The following is a 25598-nucleotide window of genomic DNA, read 5'->3' as shown; positions in this document are numbered from 1 at the left end:
AGTTATTAATTTTAGAGGCTACTGAAGATATTCTTAAAACTTAAATTCTCTTAATTTTTTTTTAATGTCTCCAAAATAATATATGAATCCAGAGCAAATTTTAATGTAAGGCAGATATATAAATGAGTTTGCATGGAAAATTTCACTACCTAAAGTTAAAATACTACGTCATACTCTTTACACTGGGATAAGATAGTCAGTATTGAAACTTGACCACGTCAAGCTCAGGTCAATAATTTCCATTTGTATTTTCTACTTTAATGGATCCTTTCTCCCAGTAAATTCAGAGATTTAAAAGCCAAGTGTGGCTTAGCCTGTGGCCAAGTCATTAATGCAGCTGAATCCTACATGGTTTGATTCTTGGACCTGGCAGCTTGAAAAGCATGCCAGGCACATGTATATGTGTGACCAAAATCCTGAAAGGAAAGAGGAATAGAGAAGGGATTGCAGCATGACTCTACTCATTTGAGGTGCTCTCTCCCTGTCTGTCTCTGTGTCTCTCTTAGTGAGCACATGTATCCTCTAGCAAATTTATTTTTTGGAGAGAGATTTTTGGTACAGGGTGTGTGCACCCACCAAAGAGACAGAAGCAGAAAACAAGACATCAACTCCCAGAAGGGATGGCCACACTGTAATCCCTTCTCCTCCATTTTCCTCACAGGATTTTGGACATGCACACACACGTGCTCCTAGAATGAGTTTTAAGCCACTGGGTTTGGGACTCAAACCACAGTCTACTATGTGGGAGTCCAATGATGTAACCATTACACCATCTGCTGTTCCCAAAATTTTTTTAAAAAGGAGCATAAAACAGTATAAATTGTCTATAATTACACCATCTGCTGTTCCCAAAATTTTTTTTAAAAGGAGCATAAAACAGTGTAAATTGTCTTTTTTTATAAAATTTAGAATCACTATTGTACACTATTTTCACTTTGTTTAATGTATGGAGATTTACAGTTAGTATCTCATTAATATTATCAGAAATGTTTCATTCAAACTCAAATTATTTCACATATTTACCTTTTGATGACACAGGAGTGAAAATGCTCTTTGGAATGACTACTCTATCTTCTGAGTTTCTTGCCCAGTCTACCATTCCTTTCCGTCCTTTCATTGGAAAGTTGATGTCTGTTAGAACAGAGGCTGCAGGAAGCTTCTGAATGCTGGCCACTATCAAAAAAGAAGCAATAATGTCAACTAGTCTTTAATTACTCTTCAGAAATTAATCAATATAAATATTATAGTAGATTCAAAATAAAATTTTAAGTCAAAATTATTTTTATCAAGCAACCAAATAGATTTATTTCTTATTATTTAATAATATTTTCCATTAAAGTTGGTGATCTATTTTTTTTTTATTTTCAGCATAAATCATGCAATAATGGTCAATTATGAAATGGATATTCTGATAATAACTGCCACACTTGGTCATGACTGGCCCCCACTTCTGCTGTTAGATGCTCATACTGTTATTTTTTTGTTGTTGTTAAATATTTTAAGACTCTGGACTCATAGAAATTTATATTCAAATCTTAATTTTAACATCACAACAAATATTCAGCAATTTCCTTTGAACATCACCTTCAGAACAAATTTTTCATGAATTATATTGGATATCATAAAGACATGGAGAACAAAGGTATATGGCTCTGGTAGACAGAATTGTCAACATCCTAACAATGAAATACCATTATTCCATGACTACAGACCCAAGATAATATGTAGAAATATTCATAAATAGATCAAAAATAACAATTCTTCAAATTTCCTCCTCATGGGATTTCTTATTTACATTTACTTGAGATTTAATTATAAACGCCTCTAGATATGTTTTCACTTGTTTGGCATTTCTTCAAATACATTTTTATGGTAGATTACTTCTCAATTTGTAGAAATTCTTTTGAGTTTATAGTTTTTAATTGACATATAATAGTTGTACATATTTACATGATAGAGTGTGATTTTTCAATACCTGTGTAAGATTCAAATCAGGACCATAAACTTATCAATCATGAGAGAACCCAAATTCTAGCCAGAGAAGAGAGTTAAAGAAAACTGGGACCAGCAGTTAGCATAATGGACATGTCACTGGACTCCCACATAGTCGACCACGGTTCGCGTCCCAGACCCGGTGGCTTAAAACTCACGCCGGGTGCGGGTGCGTGCATGCCCAAAATCCCAAGAGGAGAACAGAGGAGAAGGGATTATGGTGTGGCCATCCCCCCTGGCGGGTGATTTCTTGCTTTCTCTCTCTGTCTCTCTGGCGAGTACACGCACCCTATAGCAAAAACCTCTCCAAAAAAAGAAAAAAAAAAGGAAAACTCATTACTATGAACATTCATAATCCTCTCTTCTAGATAGTTTGAAATATACATTAAATTGTTATTGACTATAGTTACTCTACTATATTCTAGAACTCATTCCACTGATCTAATTGCAATTTTGCTTCTATTAATAAAGTTCTATTTCCCCAACCTCTTTTTTTAATCTTCTGATATTCACTATTCCAGTTTCCCTTTTTTATGATTAAAACCGTCTCCCCATAAATGCATGAGAACACGCGGTATTTGTCTTCAATGCCTTGCTTATTTCAGTTAGCATAGTTTTCCCCCATTTCATCCATGTTACCACAAATGACAAGAATTTATTATTTTTTCTGGTTGCATAATACTCCATTGTGTATATATACTATTTTTAAACCATTTATCCATTTATGGATACTTAGACTGATTCTGTATCTTCACTATTGTGATAATGCTGCAATAAGCATGGGAGTGAAGACATAACTTCAACATACTGAAATCCTGGGAACCAGCAGTTAGCGGAATGGCTATGTCGCTGGACTCCCACATAGTCGACCGCGGTTCGCGTCCCAGACCCGGTGGCTTAAAACCCACGGCGGGTGCGTGTGTGTACGTGCCCAAGATCCCGAGAGGAGAATGGAGGAGAAGGGATTGCGGCGTGACCATCCCCCCTGGGGGGTGATTTCTCGTTTTCTGTCTGTTTCTCTCTCTGTGTGGCAAGCGCATGCGCCCTATAGCGAAAATCTCTCCAAAAAAAAAAGAACATAAAGAACATACTGAAATCCTTTCCTTTGGGTATACAACCGGTGGTGGGATTACTGAATCATAGGGTAGTTCTATGTTTTGTTATGTTGTTGTTTCTGTTTGTTTGTTTTGAGAGGTTTTTCCTATAGGGCACGTGTGCTTGCCCGAGAAACACAGAGACAGAAAGCGAAAAATCACTCGCAAAAGGGAGATGGCCATGCCACAATTCCTTCTCCTCCATGCACCTCTTGGGATTTTGGGCATGCATACATACAGGCCTGGTATAAGTTTTAAGCCACTGGGTCCGGACTCAAACCACAGTTGATTACATGGGAATCCAGTGACATAATCATTATGCAATTTGCTAGTCCTTATTTTCAATTTTTTAAGAAACCATATATTGTTTACATAAGAGCTTTACTAAATTACATTCCCACCAACAGCGTACTTTTAATTAATGCTTTGTTTTGTTTTTTCTTGTTTTCTTTCCCTTTTTATTTTTTTTTTTTTTAAGAGGTTTTTGCCATAGGGTGAGTGCACTGGCCAGAAAGACAGACAGAGAGACAGAAAGAAAGAAATCACCCCCCCCGGGGGGGGGATGGCCACGCCACAATCTTTTCTCCTCTATTCTCCTTTTGGGATCTTGGGCACGCATGCACATGCGCCCAGCATGTTTAAGCCACCGGTCCGGGACTTGAAACGTGGTCGAATACATGGGAGTCCAGCAACATAGTCATCATGCCAACTGCTGGTCCCTCTTTTTTTTTTTTTTTTAAATGATGGTCATTCTACCCTGAGGGAGGGATATCTCATTTTGTTTCCCTTTTTCTTTTCTTTCCTTTTCCTTCTTTTTTTCTTTTTTCTTTCTTTTTTTTTTCTTTTGCCAGAAAGGAATGTGAGCTCATCAGAGACAGAGCAAGAGGGAAGGGAAGGAGAAGGCAGCCTCCATTAAGATGTGGTGACACTGCAATCCCTTCTCCTGCATTTCCCCATCCTCTTGAGATTCTGAGTACACAAATATAAGCCCAGCATGTTTCTTTAGCCACTGAGTTTGAGACTTGAACCATGCTGTTGATTATGTGGTATCTTGTTCACTTAACCACCAGGCTATTGGGTGGCTCCCACTGTAGTTTTGATTTATATTTACCTAATTATTAGTGATAAGCATCACATTAATGCAAATGAAAACCACAATGAGAAATCTCTGACACTTTTACAATGACTAAAATTAAAGAAGGTGACAGTATAAAGATCAGTGAAGAGGATATACAATTATAATACCTACATTTTGTTAGTGGGAGCATGTATTGGTACAACCACTTTAGAAAACCACTTGGCAGATCCTAATAAAGTTAAATACGCATCTGTACATATGAACCATGACCAAGCAATTCCATATCAAAGTATTTATTGAAAGGAAATAGTGTATATGCCCACAAAGTAACTCACATAAAAATACTCTAACTGAAATCTGGGAACACCAAAATGTCCACCAATAGAAAAATAAACAAATACTATTCAGAAAGGGAAAAAAATCCCAAGAGCAAATGTTTTTATTTTTTATTGTATATATTTGCCTCAGCTAGCACGTGATCACTAGAGAGAGGCTGAGAGAGAGAAAGTGAGAAAGCATGCCCCTCCCCCAGGAGGACGGTCACCCTACAATCTCTTCTTCTCCTCTCAGGATTTTGGGCACACATGCACTTGGGCTCAGAGTGTTTTTCAAGCCACTAGATCCAGGACTCCAACTGCACAGTCAGCCATGTGGGATAGATGCATTAATTACCACATCACTGACTGGCCCCCAAGATAGACTATTGACAGACAGAAAAAACTAAACATGAATGAATGTCAAAATAATTATATCAGGTGAAAGAAACCAGACACAAAAGAGTACATACATTGTACGATCTTGTTCGTACAAAGAATTCATTTATGTAGAATAAAAAAACAACAAAAATAAGTCTACAGTGAGTCAATTCAGAATAATGGTTGCCCTGACATGAGAGAAGGATAGACTGGAAAAGGGCAGGAGTGGAACTAACAGGGGTAATTTACGGAAGGGTAGATTAGAATAATGATCATATATGTATTTATCAAGTTACATACTTAAAGATTTTTGAATTTTACTGCATGTAAGTTATTCATCAATAAAGTACATAACACAATGTACAAAAGTTTTTCTCTAAAATTGAAAGTAAAAAATTACAGTTAGTATATGTGTATGTGCTTTAGACAAAGTTTCGTGGGTTGTAGTTTGCCAGGCTTAGCTTCCGAAGTAGCTATACCTCAGGCACGCACTATCACATGTGGCTCTTTCAGACACAGGCCTCCTCTGGGGCTCTTGCTGGCTACAGGCCTGCCATCCTCCCGTCTCAGCTTCCCCAGTTGCTGAGACTTATAGAAACTCACCACTATGCCCAGTTTTTAGGATGATCCTGGAGTCAAACCTCCCTGGGTACTACCTTGGCTGGACCTGTGTATAGTGCATAGTGGAATATTGTGTCTTTTTCAGCAAAAAATATTTTAATATATTGAAAAATTCATGAATAACAAATTTAGTATGTCTCAATATATTTTATTACATATAATAGTTACATAAAGATGTATTATAGGGACTGGTGGGTGGTGTGGTAGTTAAAGGTGCTGGACTCCTACATGGCTGACCATGGTTCAAGTCCTGGGCCTGGCAACTTGCTTTCTCACTTTCACTCTTTCTTTTTCGCTTTCTCTCTCTCTCTCTGATAAAACTGGAAGCTAATAATAATAATAATAATAATAAATAAAGTTAAATAAAAATAATTCTTTTAAAATGATACATTACATATTATATATATTATGCATTATATTATATACATTATATATTTTATATATTACATATATTATATAATAAAACTATGTAACACTTAAGAGATTACACACATCTTCAATTACGAAGTACAATTGTAAAACTTTCATATAGGTCCATATTTATTCTAAATTAAAGTTTCTAATGTCCTACAGATGATGGAAAAACTGCAAAAGCTACCATGATAGGAAAGCTAAAGTAAAAAAAAAAATCGAGAGGATGAAATTTAAGAATTCAACAACAGGGACCAGCAGTTAGCGTAATGGCTATGTCGCTGGACTCCCATGTAGCCGACCGCGGTTCGAGTCCCAGACCTGGTGGCTTAAACTCATGCCAGGCATATGTGCATGCGTGCCCAAGATCCCAAGAGGAGAGCGGAGGAGAAGGGATTGTGGCCATTCCCCCGGGGGTGGGGGGTGATTTCTTGCTTTCTATCTCTCTGTCTCTCTCTGTCTTTCTAGCGAGCGCACACACCCTATAGCAACAACCTCTCAAAAAAAAAAAAAAAGGATTCAACAACAGTAGTTGTATAAATGTTTTGTATCAGTAGCTTAGTTTCAAACGAAATTGATTATGTATTATATTATTGCACCACATTAGTAAGACTGTACTTTATTAAAGCTCCTTCAGATTACTATATTAATACACATTCACCACTAGCACAAGATAGAATCAATTGGGCTGTAATTTGATACTCTAAGCTTAAAAAAGGATTTTATGGCCCAGTCTTTTCCTAATGATTGAGTTGAATCCACAAGGCTGCCTGCACAATTCAGGTCTCCAGACACAGTTTGAATCTCCTGTGTCCTACGAAGTTTATATACTCTGTTGCACATAATCAGACAGATCACACACCAGCAGCACATTCTTTCTTGAGTCCCTTAAGCTTCATTCAATGTGCAAAACTAAGTGCATCTGCTGTTAAATTCCTTAATGCTAGCTTTGGCTGTCTCGGGTTTGAAAGGATATTTAGTTAACCTCTCTGCTCTAAAAAAATGATAAAAAAGGAATGAAAGTTTTCTCACTGTCATGTATTTTTTATTTTTTTTAAGAGAGATTTTTGCTAGAGGGAGCATGCACTCACTGGAGAGAGAGAGAGTCAGAGAGAAAGAAAGTGAGAAATAACACCCTGGGGAGATGGTCACACAACAGTCCCTTTTCCTCCATTCTCCTTTCACGGTTTTGGCCACATACACACACTCGCTTGGCATGAGTTTTAAGCTACCAGGTCTGGGACTTGAACCACAGTTGACTATGTAGTAGTCCAGCAATGTAACCGTTACGCCATGTGATGGTCCCCATGTATTGGTTTTTATCTTAAAAGAAAATAAACAGGGCCATTATGATGGTTAAAGTCCTGGATTCCACATGGCTTACTGTGAGATTCAAGTCCCAGATATGGCAACTTGAAAAACACAGTAGGGACATGTGCATGCATGCTCAAAATTCCATAAGCAGAATGGTGGAGAAGGGACTGCAGCATAGCTATCTCCCCTGGGGAGGGGTTTCTGATTTGCTCACTCTTTCTGGTGAATATACATGCCTTACAGCAGATTAAAAAAAGAAAAAGAAACCAAACATAAGTTGTTGGGCCCTAAAGTCTGTTTCTATATACGGTAGACAGGAAACAAATGAAAAATAAACTAAAAGAAATAACAAATGGAGGAAGCATACTCTGTACAACTATATATCACTTCATACTGAGTAAATATTAGTCTAACACTATATTCATAAATCTGTTAGTTGATTTAGTTATACATGGATGTAACCTTGCTTTGTATAATACTTCATTCTTCAGTTAAAGGTACATTGCTGTTAAGGGCCCAATAGATGGCATAAAGTTTACGTCGCTGGACTCCCATGTAGTCGACCACAATTTGAGTCCCTTGAGTGGCTTAAATTTCACGCTGGGCATGAGTGCATGTGTGCCCCAAATCCTGAGAGGATAATGGAGGAGAAGGATTTGCAGCATGGTCATTGCCCGGGCGGGGGGGGGGGGATTTCTTACTTTCTGACTCTCTGTCTCTCCAGCAAGTGCATATGCCCTATAGCAAAATCTCTGGGGGAAAAAAAAAAAGAAGTATATTAGCTGTTAAATTATGACTATATAGATTTATTTGTACTTTTGAACACATTTTAGATAGAAGGAAAATAAATATCAATTAGGATTACTAGTTAATGTGTAAAGAGTCCTATAAATCGCATATTCTTCAGCACAGCAAGTGCACAGAAACATTTATTCCTTAATTATGTTTCTTAAAAAACATAGGTTTTTTAAAAGAAAATCTATATTTTTTAAAAATTTCTTTCTCCCATGGAACCAAGATAGAGACAGACAGATGGATACACCCTCATACACACACACACACAAACACACACACACACACACTCACACAGACATGGGAGAAAGAGAAAGTGGCATTCCCACCAGGATCAACATGCGGTGATCCACACACCACTCAGTCTCAACCAGTCATTATCATAGGGGGCACCCAAGCCAGGCTTGTGTGTACGGAAGGACCCCAGGTTTCAAACTGAGACCTTCCCATGTGGTTTTAGGACTGCTAAGCATCCCATTACCACTACACCACTGTGGCTGGTCATGTTGTAAGTATATATAGATTCCAAACTTTTCTTTGTTTTTGCTTTTGTGCCTAGATGATAAACAAGATACTGGAATCCATCTCTGTTTCTTGAATTATTTTACTTTTTAAAATTAATTTTTAATCAGCAAATCAAAATTGTATATATTATCATGTACAACATGTTATTTTGAAATAGGCATACATTATAGAATTGCCAGATTGAATTAATTAGCATATACATTGCTTCATAAACTACCCCCGCCCCCTGTAAGAACATATAAAATCTATTCTCTTAGCAATGTACTTTTTTTTTTTGGAGAGATTTTTGCTATAGGGTTCATGCACTCACTGGAGAGACAGACAGAAAGTGAGAAATCACCCTCTGCCCATGGAGTATGGCCACACCGCAATCCCTCTCCTCTATTCTCTTCTTGGGATCTTGGGCACCCATGCACACACACCCAACATGAGTTTTAAGCTGTTGGGTTTGGGACTCACACTGCAGTCGACTGTGTGGGAGCCCAACAATGTAACTGTCATGCCATCTGTTGGTCCCAGCAATGTACATTTAAAGGAAGATGATACTTTCAATAAATCCGTGATAAAGAGAGATATGACTCAGACTAAGTTCAAAGGCTAGCCTTCACATCATCGATATATAAATTATTTAAAATTTAAAGTATTTAAAATTATATTTATCTAAAACTTACCTACGCAGATGTGTAAGATGACACTGGTTCTTAATGATCCCTGAGTAAGTAATGAGAAAACCCACTTCCATATTGCACAAATAAAGGTGAAGTTTACTTCCTCCTTCTTTCAGTCCTCATATCAGACCGTTGGACCCAGCCAATCCTTAATCTGTTCACTGAGTTTAACTGTTCAAAACCCTTAGGCAAAATTTAGATGCAGTTACAGTCTTTAGGGAAATAGAAAGCTCATATGTTAAGCAAATACCAGAGAAGTAAAATTAAAAAGTTGATGCCTCATGCTACATTAAGAGTAAATATGTACTCTGTGCTGTCAAAGGGACCTAACTGCAAAGTTTAAGTGTACCATCTACATACCCTGATTCTGTAACAATTGTTGAATTAAAACCAGTCACTGTGGGTGCTTAGTTGATGGAACAACATTCCCCACAAATAGGGAAAAAAAAAAAGGCATTCTTATAGAAGATTAAAGTGCTTAGAAGAAAGCTCAAAGGACACAGTGTCCCTGAACAAATAGGCACATTTTGAATGCTCCAGGAATTATCTTAAATTTACTGTATCGTGTTTTCATTACAACACTAGATTTGATTTCTTATGCAATAAAAATAGGTGACTCATCACTGGTAAACCTTGGAGCAAAACCAGCTGCACTTTCATTTTGCAATTTTAATACTTTCATTTTGAATTTGGATTTGTGGCATAAAATCCTTTGAGAGCATTGTGTCTTTTATTGGTTAAGCTCTGAAAGGATTTCTGTTCAGTATAGATTTTTGTTCATCAGAAAGCAAATGGAATTTGCATATGGGTGTAAATGAACAAGAATTGTTTTTCTTGGTAACTACTGAACCCTCTTTCAGTTCACCCAAGTAGGATAGTACTTTTAACCTTCTTCCTAAAAGAAAGGTTAAATCATGATGTTTCAGCTCTTTTCTCTTTGTCCTAAATGATGGGGACTCTGCCTTGTTTATCCTACAGCTGTGAGTGGTCTCCATTCAAACTGGAGTTAATGTGATACATCAACTGCATTGTGAACGAGCATGAAGGATACGTGGAAGAAGAAGACTAGAGCCTAATAGTGCATGGATGTAGCTGTAAAGACGAGCAAAATGAAGAAAGGCCTATAGAAGAAAATAGCAGTATACCAGAGTGGCTTATATGTGGACTCTTGATCTTAGACTTGGATTCAAATCTTGATTTCTTTTTTTTTTTTTTGGAGAGATTTTCACTGTAGGGCGTGTGCGCTCGCCAGACAGACAGAAAGAGACATAGAGACAGAAAGCGAGAAATCATCCCCCGGGGGGATGGTCACGCCGCAATCCTTTCTCCTCCATTCTCCTCTCGGGATCTTAAGCATGCACACACACGCACCCGGCGTGAGTTTTAAGCCACCGGGTCCGGGACACGAACCGCGGTCGACTACATGGGAGTCCAGCGACATAACCATTATGCTAACTGCTGGTTCCCAAATCTTGATTTCTTTTAGAAGAACAATACATCTTAGTTTTCGAAGATCAGTTCATTACTCCTGTTGTTATAAATTATTAACAGTATCCCCTATCAGTTTCCAAAGTCTCAGTTTGAAAGACAAATTTCATGTTCATCTTATAAATTGCCTAACTCTGACCAAATTACCTATCTTCTCTCGGCCTCAATTTCTTGTCCTATAACATGCAAGTAATAGTACTGTCTGCATCACTGGGCTGTTGTAGGACTAAATAAGTTACTGTTAATGAGGTAGGAGACAGGGATCCTAAAATATAGTTAGTTTATAGGCCAAAAATGGAATAAAAAATGGCTAAGTTTTACGGTGCAGACACAGCAGCTCAGCAGCAGCTCAGCTCGCACGGAACTGCTTGCTCACATGAAACAGTTTACAGCAGTGATTCAGTAATTGACCTAAAGCAAATGTAGCACTTAACGCTTTTTCCAGGGCCCACCATACTCCAGAAAGAAGATAATGGTTTTCTACAGCTCAAAACTTTTAGACAAAGAAATGCTCATGACCTTTGTACCCACTCCAATAAATAAGGGAAAGAATAACTAGAACTATCTAATGACTCCTACCATGAGGAGGATGCACACACAAACCCCTCCTGAGAACAAGCCTTAACATAGCCCCTTCTGAGAAAGATAAAACCCTTGTCACAGTTCCTCTTCAGTAACTCATTTTCCAAGACCCTCCCTGCCTGGGAGCTGTTCTCTCCTACAATAAACTCCACTTTGCTATCCCCTCTCTGTGTCTACCTCTATTTCTCCATGAGCATGAGACAAAGAACAGGGTTCACTGCTATTCCTGCATTTGGTAATGGGTCCATACACCCCGACTTCCTGTGTCATTAAGAGCTGAGAACAGTACCACTGGAACAGCACCGGGACCATGGATTGATTAGAGGAATGATTAGATTAAAGTGGTCCTCTTCACTGTGTCTTTATATTGATGTTTCCAATACATTGGAAGAGTGCATCATTTTTCGCATTGATTCAGAGGGAATGACTTACACACTGGGTCTTGACTCATTGATATTATATAATTGTCCTATGGCAGTGTGGCCACTATTACTGGAGCAAGTTTAAAGGGAACTAATTCAGTGTGTTTCATGTTATGACAAAGCGATTTTACAGCAAACATTATTTTTTGGTTGGCCTTGAGTGACCCTAGGAATAAGATTACATATTCAAACTTTATGCTGAATAAATTCAGATAACCAAAGGCAAGAACTACACTTAAAATAGAGCTCACCCTTTAGTACTTAAATGCACCACCTAGGTAGTTGAATAAGGGTTCCCTTTATTTACTCTTGTTTCTTTTTCCTTTATCTTTTTTTCTTTTCTTTCCAATAAATTCTGCCAGAGGGAAGGGGTTGAATTCTCTCAGTTATTTGAATACACAAGGTTAGAGGGGTTAAAATATTTACCTCAATACAGTAAGGAAACCACTGCATCCTGAATGACAGATTCAGTATTTCCACTACAGCCAAGACCACAAGCTGCAAAGAGTATTTCAAAAGCACTACTTTCAAGCATGGACCTACAGGCTTACTGCAGCAACTCCACTTCGTTAGCACTTAGTGTAAATGATTAGAGGAAACACCCAGGCACAAGCTCCTTATACTCATCAACAAATGTGTAAGGGGCTACAGAAAAAGACGTTTAAGGGCTGCCTTAAAGTGGTCCTTTTCACTGTGTCTTTATATTGATGTTTCCAATACATTGGAAGAGTGCATCATTTTTCACATTGATTCAGAGGGAATGACTTACACACCGGGTCTTGACTCATTGATATTATACAATTGCCCAGCTATCAAAATGGAATTGCTTGTGGAAAACATCACTCAGTATTACTAGATGGTCACCTGTATAGTTTTGAAATCATGTAAGAAAAATCTTGAGTCAAGGGAGCCTGATGCATGGGCTCAGGGCATTAGAAAACACCTATTAGTTTTGTTCATGTATCCAGAGCAAGCACAAGGGACTGAGCAGAGCCTTCAGTGTAGCGTGAACCCCTTGGCATTTAGCAGTTTAAAAACCATGATTTTTATATTTGTATGGCAATGCCGAGTGCCTTGTGAAATACTGAGGGCACCTGGGAGGGAAGAGAGGATAGCTGACATTTACTGAACACTCGCCATGCCCTTCGCACTCTTCATTAATCCTTTAATTCATTCAACAAGTATTTATGGAATGCCCCCTCTGTGTTAGGCATTGCTTTCAGCCCAGCATTTCACCAGATGCTTTGCACATGACATCTTCTTTAATATTCACAACAACCCTAGGAGATATCGTTATTATCAATATCCTCATTTTTATTATCAGGATTCTCATTTCACAAATGAGGAAGCTGACTCTGTTTAAGTTACTTCCCCAAGGTCATAAGTGGTAATGCTGTGATTCAAATCCCAGTTTGTCTGCTCAGAAGTCTATGATTTTGCACTGTGTGGTGCAGTTTGATTTTTATCTAAAATTTAACTGCAAATGTCCTTACTTCATTGTAATATTTTCCACTATGCATGCAAGGCTGACATAATGATTCAATTTGAGAGAATAAAACTCACATGCCCATCAGGAGATCAAAACTACATATCACTGAAGAACGATGGTTATTCAAAGAGGAGGTGGATAATATACACCCTTGAATTTGCCTCGCACAATCTTTATGCTGCAACGTCTCCATGAAAATTATGTTTTATGATCCTACAACAGTGTTCTATAGGAATCATTCAGATATTTGAACAGAATTTTAATTGCTCTCCTTGTCTATTCTATTTTTTTTTTTTTTTTTGGTCTAAAAGTCTGGGATTAGAATGTTGGGTGCCACAGAGAAAGAAGAGGATTGCTGGAGAGTCATCCATAGCCATTACTTCCCTGGAACCAAGCAGCTATAAAGGGGCATGCATAAGAGGGAGCTCCATGAACACTTTCCCCACCGTCACCATTACATAGCTTAAGATCCCCAAGTCAGGAAGATCGTCACACACAGACTAAAATGAGAAACTTTCCATCAGGAGTTGACATTTTTGGTTTGTTTGTTTTCATGTTTTTGCTATAGGGCACATGCTCTTGCTGGAGAGAGAGAGAGGGAAAGAAAGAGAGAGAGAAAGTGAGAAATCTCCCAGGGGAGATGACCATGCCACATTCTCTTCTCCTCCATTCTGCTCTTAAGATTTTGGTCATGCATGCACATGTGGCAGGTGTATTCTCAAGCCACTGGTCCAGGACTCAAACTGTTGTCAGTCATGTGGAGATCCAGCACCTTAACCACCATGCCACCTGCTGGTCCCACATTATTTTTTATCCTTAGAGAAAAATGTTGGATTTTTTTAATTCAAAAGTAGACAAATTAATAAGCAGTCAGGAAAGTAACTATGTGGCATTTTAAAAGTTTATTTTTCAACGTGTTAGTTTTTAGTGATCTATAGTATATAGAGAAACTTGAAATCAGGAAAGTAACTATGTGGCATTTTAAAAGTTCATTTTTCAACGTGTTAGTTTTTAGCGATCTATAGTATATAGAGAAACTTTAAAAAATTAACTCTTTCACATATTCCTTTCCAGGTTCAAAATAGAAGAAATCTTGTGAAGATTTATGTGAGTCACTGACGTCAAATCCTGTTTGTTATTCACTGGTGTTTTTAAAGCCTGAAAGTCTCTGGGCAACAGGGCACAGTTATTGGGGCACAGTCTGCTCGTTGTTCACAGTCTTTCGACCAGACTTCAGTGCTTCCCATGGAATAATTCCCAAGTTTCCTCAGAGCGCTCCCACTCTCCTGCCATTTAATAACTATGATGGATGCGCAGCATACATTCAGAGCCACACACACAACTCTTGTCCACGCTGAATTGTTTTGACCAAGGCATGACAAACCGCAACCTGCAGGCCAACCCTGTTCCAACCACTATCTTTGTGTGGCCAACAAGCTGAAAATGGTTTTCACGTTCTGTAATGGTTGAAAAAAATGGAAAAGAATAATACTTCTTGACATGTGGAAATTCTGTGAAATTCATATTTCAGTGGCTATGAATAATGTTTTATGGGGACATAGCCATGCCCATCCATTTCCATATCATCCTGGTTGCTTTCGTGCTACCAGGGTAGAACCGAGTAGTTGCAGCAGAGACGGGGGTGGGGGTGGGGGGCGCGTTCCACAAATCCTACAATATTTGCTGTCTGGTCCATTATAGGAAAAGTTTGCCCAAAACTATTCTAGACATACTTTAGAGGAACTATTTTTGAATATGAAGATTTTCCTTTAGAGAGAAATATAATCGAAAAGCATCTCAGATTCTTCATTTATTGTGTTATTTACTGAATGTTGTTTGGACTATCTTATTTTTACTATGCCACATAAAATACAGTGGGAAATTTAGCTTATTACACTAACTTTCTTTCTGTCTTGAAAAAAGTGTATATTTTTGTGGTCTATTAGAAGGAGATACTTATCAGTATATGTCTTCTCTATACAAGTAGTTTATGATTTTAACCCTAGCCTGAACACAAAATAAAATGTGATATAAGAAGTCATTTATGCATGTATATCTGAACAGTAAAACGAAGTCAGTATAGAAAATACTTTAGCGAAGTATATACTCCCTTTTTCCTTTATTTTATTTAAGTGAGATTTTTTGCTATATGGTGTGTGTGCTCACCAGAGAGAAAGAGAGAGAGAGAGACAGAAAGCAAGAAATTTCCCCCTGGGGGAGGGTGGATGACTACTCCTCAAACCCTTCTCCTCTCCGGATTTTTGGCATGCACATACACGCACGTGGTGTGAGTTTCAAACCACTGGGCCACGGACTCAAACTGCAGTCAGCCCTGTGTATATGTTTGTGTGTATGTATGATATTTTGATAATCAAGAGTATTTAATGCTTATTAGAGAAATAAGTTAGAAATCTATGAGAAACTAGGTATCAGTAAATGCAGGAAAAGACACATGAAGGAAATAACACAAGGCCTGCCATTTCCAGATGAGCAAAAAGCAGTGGTGAGTGCTAAAATTTGACAAGAGAAAAGAGATCACTGTAGGTCGAGGAGTCCATTCTATGAATTCTTTCATCCAATAAACCTGTATTAAGCCCCTAGAGTGTTCCAAGGACTGTCCTTCCAGTGAGGATTCAACAAGTGACCAAAAACACAGTCTTTGCTTTTTTTTTTTTTTTTTTAATAATTTTGGCTATAGGGCACATGTTCTTGCCAGAGAGACACAGAAAGAGGGAAAGTGAGAAAATACCCTTTACACATAGCTATGCTGTAATCCCTTCTTCTCTATTCTCCTCTCAAGATTTTGGGCATGCATGCACACCCATCTGGCATGATTTTTAAGCTGTTAGGTCTGGGACTTGCATCATGATCAGCCATGTTGGAATCCAGCACCTTAACCACTACTCTACCTGCTGGCTCCCAGTCTTTGCTTTTAAAGAACTCAGTCTAATGGGGAATACAAGCAACTGGTAAGTGAACAAAAGAAATAATTTCAGAATTATGATGGGTTCTATGGTGAAGGAAATAACTGAAAGGGCAGAGAATGGTTAGTTAGCCAAGGAAGCCTCTCAATAGCAGTACTGTGGAGTTGTGGTTTAACAGAATATGTGGTAAGGAAGAGAATACTACCTGTACTGACACAAAGCCTGGACAAGACTGGCACTGTCCCAGAAGAGTCAGAATGGTGAAGAGAAAGGGAAGAACATTCTGGGTAGGAATGTTATGAACAAAGGCATGAGATGAGGAAGCATAAAACTTCCTAGAGAGGGACCAGCAGATAGCATAACAGTTATATCCCTGGAATCCCATGAAATTGACTGTAGTTAGAATTCCCAGACCTGGCAGCTTCAAACTCATGCCAGGTGGATGTGCATGGGTGCCCAAAATCCTGAGAGTGGAGAGAAGGGATTGAGGCATGGCTATCCCCCCAGGAGAGATTTCTTGCTTTCTGTATCTCGTCTCTCTGGCAAGCATACACATCCTATAGCAAAAAACTCTCTCTAAAATATATATGAAAAAATGTCCTAGAGTATTAATGTCTATTTATAGGAGAGTGTAGGTATGAGAGATGGCTTAAAATGATATTGTAGACTAAGAGACGGAAATCTGGAGAAATAAAATTTAGAATACAGAGAGATAAATTGGATGTCTTCTAATTAGAACTAATCATTGGTAATGTGGACATGGATAAGTTGTCGTAAGGAGAGAATACAACGGACTAACTCATTCATTCAACAGACAGTAACACAGTACTTATTTCATGTCGGGCACATGGCTCTGCAAATGTACCGGTAAACAACTTGGTAAAAGTTCCTGCCATTGTGGGACTGGCACAATAATTGGGGAGAGACAGACCAGAAAAATAAGCAAAACTCAATAGAATGTCACCGAAAACAAATGATACGAGAGAAAATGACAGGTTATGGTTGGGAAGTTATCAATATATTGACTAGAGAAGCTACTTTGAAAAGCTGGCATTTTGCAGATACAAAAGAAGTGAAGTGGGGGAGTAATGCAGATTTTGAGGAGATGAGAAAAAAAATCTAAAAAAATTGACTTTGGAAAGGTCACTTTTAGAAGCTGTGAGGAAATAAATAGAAAAAGGCTCCAAGTAAATGGAGAGAGGGGTGAAAAAGAGAGGAAGAACCACCAGCGTAAACTAACTCAAGAACAGAAATTTTAATAACGAGAGGATGGCTCTGTAAGAAGTCAAGGCTTTGTAAAGATTAAACAGAAAGAACAAGAGCCATTAGCTTAAAAAACTGAGAACTATGTTCTAAAATTAGATTTAAGCCATGCTCTATAGCAGAGATTAGCAAAATTTTTCTATTAAAAACCAAACAAATAAGCATTTTTGCCTTTGGGGGCCATTGGACCTCTGTTGCAACTACCTAGTTCTGCTATTATTATGTGGCAGTGTCCATTCCAATACACACAATTCACAAATGAATGGTCTTGTAAGGAAATGTGATATTTAATCAGACAAGCGAAATTCTCCTTTTTGACCAAATTTGTACTTTATTAAAAGAAATAAATGTTTACTGATGAGACAGACCCTTGACTCTCCATCACTAAAACACCTTCTTCTGCAGTTTTCCCATCTTACTAAAAGATACAGCCGTCTATTCAGATGTTCAAAGCAAAAACCTGGCACATCTATATTTTGTTTTATTATTAAAAAAAAAATTGTCAGAAGGTGCTCATCAGAGAGAGACAGAAAAGGAAAGTGAGAAAGTACCTGTCTTGGGAGATAGTCATGCTGCAGCCCCTTCTCTGTTTCTCTCTTTTTGGCATTTTTGGCATTCATCCATCATGATTTTGAACCAGGTCTGGGACTTGAACTATGCAGTCAGTCATGTGGGATGCAGTCACCTTAACTACCACCCACCTGACTGACTGGCCTCACTGGGGGTGGAGGGGGGGTGGGTCATCCTTTATTTTTTATTTTTCCTTGCATCTTATAAACCGTTCATCAATATACTGTCTTGATATTTTTCTTGAATGAGGTCTTAAATCACTGCATGGCTTTGGAATTAATTGAAGCGCTATTTGACTGGCTTTCTTTAATCTACTTTGTTTACTGAACTCCTTCTTCTCTCACAAACGTGCTATCTTTTCTACCCTTCTCTCTCTCTCTCAGGGGGTGCATGTACTCATCACAGAGACAGAAAGAAAGAGAGGGAGAGGGACAGACCAACCCTTAAAGGGGCCCAGTCAAGTCACAGTCCCTTCTCCTCCATTTCTCCATCCTGTGATTTTGAGCACACATGTACCCACATCCAGTGTGTTTTTCAAGCCACTGGGGTTGAGACTTGAACTGTGGTTGGCCATATGAGATCTGGCTCCCTTAATCACTATGCAACCAGACTAGCCCCAGTTATCTTTTCAGTATACAGAGCAGATTATGTTTTTGCTTCACCTGAATTAATTCTTATACCATGGCCCACAGAGCTCTCCATGGTTGGCCTCTGCCTATCTCTGCAGTCACTTCATTTACGGCACCATTGTGTACTGACCACAATCGAGTTATACAGTTCTTTCTTCTCCTCCACAGAAAATTTTCTCTCTAGTAATAACATTCTTTGCTTACGCTTATCCTTGGGTTTCTCCTAAATTATTTCTTTCTTAACTTGATCTTGTCTAACAACTGTCTCTAAAGAGATCCAAGCCTCATTTCATTCTATTATGTCATCTTGTTTTTTTTCCATGGATGTGCTCAGTTTCTGCCTCCCACACTAGATTATAAACTCCCAAAGGGCAGGTATTTTCTGCACTTACTGTTGTATGCTAGAATCTTAGCTTAGAGTAGGCTGTCCATGTATTTTCAATAAATGGAATTTAGCAAGGGCTTATAGAAGGCAGGTATTTAATATGGCAAACTTGTGCCTTTGAGTCAAGTTGGCCTATTTTTCCATTTACTTTATGAACTTCGGCAAGTCATTTGATTGCTCTTCAGTCTCACCATTTGTAAAAATCAATAGCCTTTCACAAGGAATAAACCAGAGGTAGTTAATTCACTCAGTACACAGTAAGACACAGAGCATGCCAATTCCTTTTTATCCTTTACATTAACTATTCTCTGCCTGTGTAAAAGGCTATAAAAGATACAAAATTAAAATAGTGGAGGCCAACAGGTGGCATGGTGGTTAAGGCACTGGACTCTCACATGCCCGACCCTGGTCTGAGTCCTGAACCTGGTAACTTGAAACTCTCTCTCTTTCTCTCTCTCTGGTGAGGATGCATGTTCTATAGCAAATTAAAAATAATAATAATAAATGAAATTAAATAAAAGAGAGTTCTTACACATAAAAATATTACAATCTAATGAGAGTTGTATTTCACAAAAATAATCTTAAGTTTGATGTGAATGGTAATAAAAGTTTTCTTCTGAACTCAACTGTCTATTTGGACTATTATAATAATGTCTTCAGGCATCCCTAATATAACATGACAAGAGTTTCACTCTGGATTTTCACCTACTCTTTATCCAAATATATTCCCTCTATGCAGTCTTTTCCATCTTTGTAAAGAGTACAATAGTTACAATACCCTTTTCCAGGGTGTCTCCATGATCTGGCCCTTGACTTTCTCTTCAAAGTTTGCTCATGATCGTGCCATTAAAAACCACTCTCCAGTTTCGGGAACCAGCAGTTAGCGTAATGGCTATGTCGGTGGATTCCCACGTAGTCGACCGCGGTTCGCGTCCTGGACCCGGTGGCTTAAAACTCACGCCGGGCGCGTGTGCGTGTGTGCCCAAGATCCCGAGAGGAGAATGGAGAAGGGATTGCGGCGTGACCATCCCCCCTGGGGGGTGATTTCTCGCTTTCTGTCTCTATGTCTCTCTCTGTCTGTCTGGCGAGCGCACGCGTCCTACAGTGAAAATCTCTCAAAAAAAAAAAAACCACTCTCCAGTTTCATTTTCATACTTTCATTTCATAGAGTACTCCTCTTTTGGCTAATTCATACCCAAGCTTCAGAATTTGGCTTGTTTTAAAATGTTAGCCATTTCTTCTTCCTGCAGAAAATCCATGGGCCCTATGCCTTTTCACAACGGGGAGAACTGAGTTCAGGTGTGAATGCCTAAGCAAACATGATGTTCTGAAGAAAGAGGGACCGACAACAGGAGTAACAGAAGATACTAGTTACTAGAAATTCAAATGCTGGTGCTAGATCATTATCTCTTTTGATTCCTCCATACATCTGAACCAAGAACAATTGATTACATTTTGTGAATTAATTTTGGATCATTATGAAACAAACAAAATATTTTATTTTAGTGGTAATAGTAGTGAATCATGAGTTTACATTTGAAATGATAAACTGAAGAATGATTTAAAAAATATGTATCAATTCCATATTTGCAAACATAATTTCTTTTATATCTCAAGCAATTTTGGTCTTTGTATCATAGAACCTGGAAAGAAAAATCCCACACAAACAATAATTTACTCTTCACCCTCTCCATGAGGACAGAAAAAAACATACATCTACAATTAAACTCAGTGATTTATTTCACTACACTAAATTGTGTATAGTTAAAAACAGCATACCAATTGTGTGTCTGTGTGTCTGTGTGTGTGTGTATTTCTGTTTAAAAATTATTTAAAAACATGAACTATAGGGGCCAGCAAGTGGCACAGTAATTAAGGTGCTGGACTCCCACATGATCTACCATAGTTTCAGTACTGGATCTGGTGGCTTGAAAATCACACCAGTTGTGTCTGTGAGCATGCAAGCCCAAAATCCCAAGAGGAGAATGGAGGAGATGGGATTGCACCACGGACATTTCCCTTGGGGAATGACTTCTCACTTTCCTTTCTCTGTCTTTTTTTTTTTTTTTCCAAAGAATAAAGAAAAAAGAAAATACGTGTGTGTGTGTGTGTGTGTGTGTGTGTGTGTGTATCTTATTTATTTCTTCTCTCTGCATGTGTGAAAGATAGAGACAGAGACAAAGGCAGCACCCTTACTAGGGCTTCCATTATGGTCTCAGCCAGCCCAGATCACAGGCACCCAGTGCATGCAGGGCTTGTTCAGGGAGGTCCTGGGATGTGAACCCAGAACCTTCTCCATGTGGGTCCAGTTGCATCATGGCTGAAACACCATTGGGCCCCAAATTCTGTAACATTTTTTAAATATTCTGGATTTTCAGAATTCATTCTGAATAAAATAGACAATATTCTCGGTAAGAATATTATCTCATTTTAAGTACAAAGAGGAAAGTATTTAAAGAAGCTAAGAGAAATGAAAAAAGATAATCAGGCAACTAATTTGGGGGAAGAAAAAGGAGACTTTGTAGAAGAAAAGGAGATAGAGGTTAATGCACTCAAATAAAGGATACAAATTTTCAAAAAGAGGAAGATTCCTATTTTAAAGATGAATACTATAGCTCAAATAGATATTGAAAATGATTATTAAAACAATTTTATAGTGACAATGAATACGTTTCAGTATCCCAATCTTAATTATGTATCTCAGCTTAATTTTAAAGTCTTATTAGTAATTTCAATGGATCAGGGTTTTCTGAGCTCAGAATATATATTTAGAAATATAACCTATTGTTTAATGTAAATAATTTTATTATGAACTGTTCAGCCTCCATAACTACAATATTATGTTTTTTTAATCATCAACTATGTTTGAATATAATACTGTTCCACACAATTATATATTCTTTCAAGTTTATCATTGTTATAGTCTCAATTAAGCTTAACATTTACTTAAAAAAATCTTCATTAATGTAACCTAAAACAAAACTAGTCTTCTCTGAAGCCCACAGTATACATTTTATTGAGTTTATAACAATTGTATTTGTGGTTCCAACACTATAAATATTTTAGAAAACACAAACACAAACATGCTCTTATTTTTCTTTTTTTGGAGAGGTTTTTGCTATAGGGCATGTGCACTTGCCAGAAAGACAGAGAGAAACAGAGAGACAGAAAGTGACAAATCACCCCCCAGGGGGGGATGGCCATGCCACAATCCCTTCTCCTCCATTCTCCTCTCAGGATCTTTGGCACGTACACACATGTGCCTGGCATGAGTTTAAATCATCGGGTCCGGGACTTGAACCTGGTCAACTACATGCGAGTCCAGCGAGATAGCCATTACTCCATCTGCTGGTCTCACACAAACACACTTTTATACCTGCCCTCTGTAAACTTATGACACATACCAGGGTAGAAGACCATATTAAAGGAAACACACTGAACCAACTATTGAGGAAATTAATTGCATTTCTAAAGTTAAAAGTCATCATAAGAAAATTTTTGTAGATTATAATAGTACAAAAATATTTTAGTGTTCAAAGATTTTTAATTAAGAAGAAGAGTGAACTAATTCATTAATGAATTCCAGAAAAAATATCAATGTTACAGAATTGAGGTATTTATAGGAATAGATAATTGATAAAAATTTTCTAGATTACAATTGATTGATTACAGGTTAAGGAGAAAGGATAAAATTAAAGAAGACAAGATTTCTCTGTATGAATCATCTGTGGGAACTAGGATCTGAGTAATGACAAGTAAATGGAAGAGAACAGTAGCTTTTTTTTTTTTAAGAGTGATTTTTGCTGTAGGATGTGTGCCCTTGTTGGAGAGACAGAGAGAGAGAGAGAAAGTGAGAAATCACTCCCTGGAGTGGGGGTGTGGGGGTGGGAAATGTCACTGAAATCACTCCCTGGAGTGGGGGTGTGGGGGTAGGAAATGTCACTTGCAGTTCCTACTCCTCTATTCTCCTCTCAGGATTCTGGGCAGGCACACAAACCACCTGATGTGATTTTTAAGCCACTGGGTTTGGAACTTGAACCACAGTCAGTCATGTGGGATACCAGTGCTTCAATCACCATTCCACTTGCTGGACCTGAAGAATAGCTTCTTAAGATAGCAAAATGGCAGGACTGGCAGGTAGCATGGTGATTAAGGGTACTTGACTCCTACATGGCTGACTGCAGTTTGAGTCCCAGACCTGGTGGCTTGCTTTCTCACTTTCCCTCTCTCTCACTCTGTCCCTCTCTGGTCAAATTAAAATAAATAAAGTTAAATAAAATAATTGAACAAATATAACAAAATGTTGCAAATACCGTGGAGATCTTTATGGACCTTTATTGTCACTATTCTAAAGAAGGCAAATGTGTAATACACTGCATTTGAAATGGACAACCCACATGGTTTTCTCAGTTTGTTATATTATCTGCCTCAAAGTCTGGGATCCAGGTTTTCTTTGTGACATACATGATAAACATGATACTCAGATTTTTTTTTTTTTAATGGAGGATACACAATTTAGATAGAAACTTTAGAATTTCCCTAGAGCAAGCAGACTGGCTATGGGAGGCAGAAGGACCTAACCAAAGTAAAACGTTCAATCAAGACCAAAGTCCATATTTGGCCCTGGGTTTGTCTACTACCAATTACTGCCTCCCTGTATGTTCCAGGTGTTAAATACATGTTATATTTATCCTTGACAATAACTGTGCACAGAAGACATTACTGTCTTTACTTCAGAAAGCAGCAAACTGAGGAATTGGGAGATGAAATAACTGGCAGTCAGTCAATCATGAAACCATAACCAGATGTGCCTAAGCTCCAAAGCCAGCATATTTTAAGAGACACAAAATGGCATCCCTGTTTGTGTTGACACAAGAGCCCCAGTTTTAAATTTGAGTCAGATTTTAAGTTTTCAAATTTGGATGAGAACTTATTTATTTTGCATTCAGTACAGGAAACAATGAAGAAGGGGAATCATTTAGCACAGAATTTTTGGTATAACCAAATAAAATAAGACTTTTGAAAGGTGAAACCAAACCAATAGAAAAAGCAAAATATTGTTAAAAGATAGTCAGTGCTTCTTTTCTCTTCACTAGTTATTGTTATAGTCAGACCACTATTGCCATAGAGATAAGCACTTATTGCCATAGAAACAGTTAAAATGGGATTGTTTTTCATATCCACACAAACTCACAGTAACATTTTTCTAATTCAGTTAAAAAGCAAAATTGGAAAGAAGGATACAATATGCCCATTTTAACTAATATAAAATCCTGACTGGATTGTATAAACCAATAGAGGCCAGAAGTAATATTTTATAAAATCTAAGATTTGTTTCCAACTGGTCTTATATTTTATCTCTTTACTTATGCTCCTAAGTGTGAATCTACCAGATTCTGAAGGAATTTATTTCAAACAAAGGAATGAAGTCATCCTGGGAAGGCCTATAATTCCAGTCTTCAGAAAAATAGAAAGTAACTTCATTTCCCAAATAGTACTTTGGCCCAATCCCATATCTGAAAGGCTATCCATACAAGTCCTCTGCTGGATCTCTTAGACTGAGGTAAGACACGTCATGAAGAGCTCCTGTCAGAGCTTCCGGGGCATAGAAGTCATCAAGAACCTCTTCACAGAAACTCAAGTTTTAATACAGAATCAAGGAAACTCGAACCCATAATGTTGGAGGCTAGGTCTACATGTCAACATAAAAACAATTCAAAAATTCTCATCCTACATTCTATTCAGGAATCATGTTTTCAATTATGGTTTTCTGTTTGAGGACAGCTCTCACAATCCTATCAACATACCAAGGTAGCACTAAAATATATGCCTTGACAATCACTATCTCTGATTATTCATCCTTCAGGGCTTAATCTCTCCTTTCATAGGTATGCATAGCTATGGGAAGTATGGCTCTTCTTTCCTATTTGTGTTCCCTGATCCTGCTGTGCATTCTAAATATCCTGCATGCCCAAATGAGTCTTGTGTGACCTCCTTAGGTTTTGTTAGACCAGGAGTATTTTCCCGGTAAGTATGAAATCCAAAAGAAATGAGGAAACTTAGAGCCAAAGGTTTGGTAATCTATGCACTGGACAATTCTTGAAGGGATGGAGACTGAATGAATAACGATGTCACAACATTTTCATTGGCTAAGATGTGTTATAAACAATTTATGAACGGTATCCTTTAAAAATGTGTGGTTAGCTAGGAAAGCAATTTTACATTTTAATAAAGTTTGTATGTATAAAAAACTATTACTACAAAAGAAAATAAACGGTCAGTAGTTATTTTACCTTGATGTAGAAGTACAGAACATGAGTACGATTTCCCTAGAGTCACATCAGAAAATCGACGGTATAGTTCTTTGTATAACAGAAGTAGGTTAGAGTATAGTTCGCTGAGCAAGATAATGAAACAAATCTTAAACTTTCAATTACTAAGATGAAAAGAGAAAAATGCATACACTCTGGGAAGCACTGATGTAGGACAAATGCTTATGTGGGGACTCCTAACACTCAGGCGGCAAGGTTGTTGAGAGTAAATAATACGGGAGCCAAAACTGTGGTCAATGGTAACACGCTGCTCAAGTGATACTGGATCCATATGGAAGATCAAGGGTTTGGTTTCCTGTCTGACTCTAACATGCCAGGTGTGTG

The 25598-nt window shown here is 37.9% G+C and overlaps 1 protein-coding gene across 1 annotated transcript in view; it reads right to left on the bottom strand.

Moving 5' to 3' along the window:
• ADGRB3 (adhesion G protein-coupled receptor B3) overlaps window positions 1–25598 on the bottom strand; it is an 841452-nt gene that overhangs the window by 375356 nt on the left and 440498 nt on the right. The window contains exon 14 of the mRNA XM_006159627.3: window positions 1024–1173. Within this exon, the coding sequence (XP_006159689.1) occupies window positions 1024–1173 (150 nt within the window). The remainder of the gene's footprint in view (window positions 1–1023; window positions 1174–25598) is intronic.

This window comes from Tupaia chinensis, unplaced genomic scaffold, assembly GCF_000334495.1.
Source record: "Tupaia chinensis unplaced genomic scaffold, TupChi_1.0 Scaffold000639_1, whole genome shotgun sequence".
Classification (NCBI taxonomy): Eukaryota; Metazoa; Chordata; class Mammalia; order Scandentia; family Tupaiidae; genus Tupaia; species Tupaia belangeri.
The sequence above is the reverse complement of the archived record's forward strand: the minus strand, read 5'-3'. Positions and strand labels throughout refer to the sequence as shown.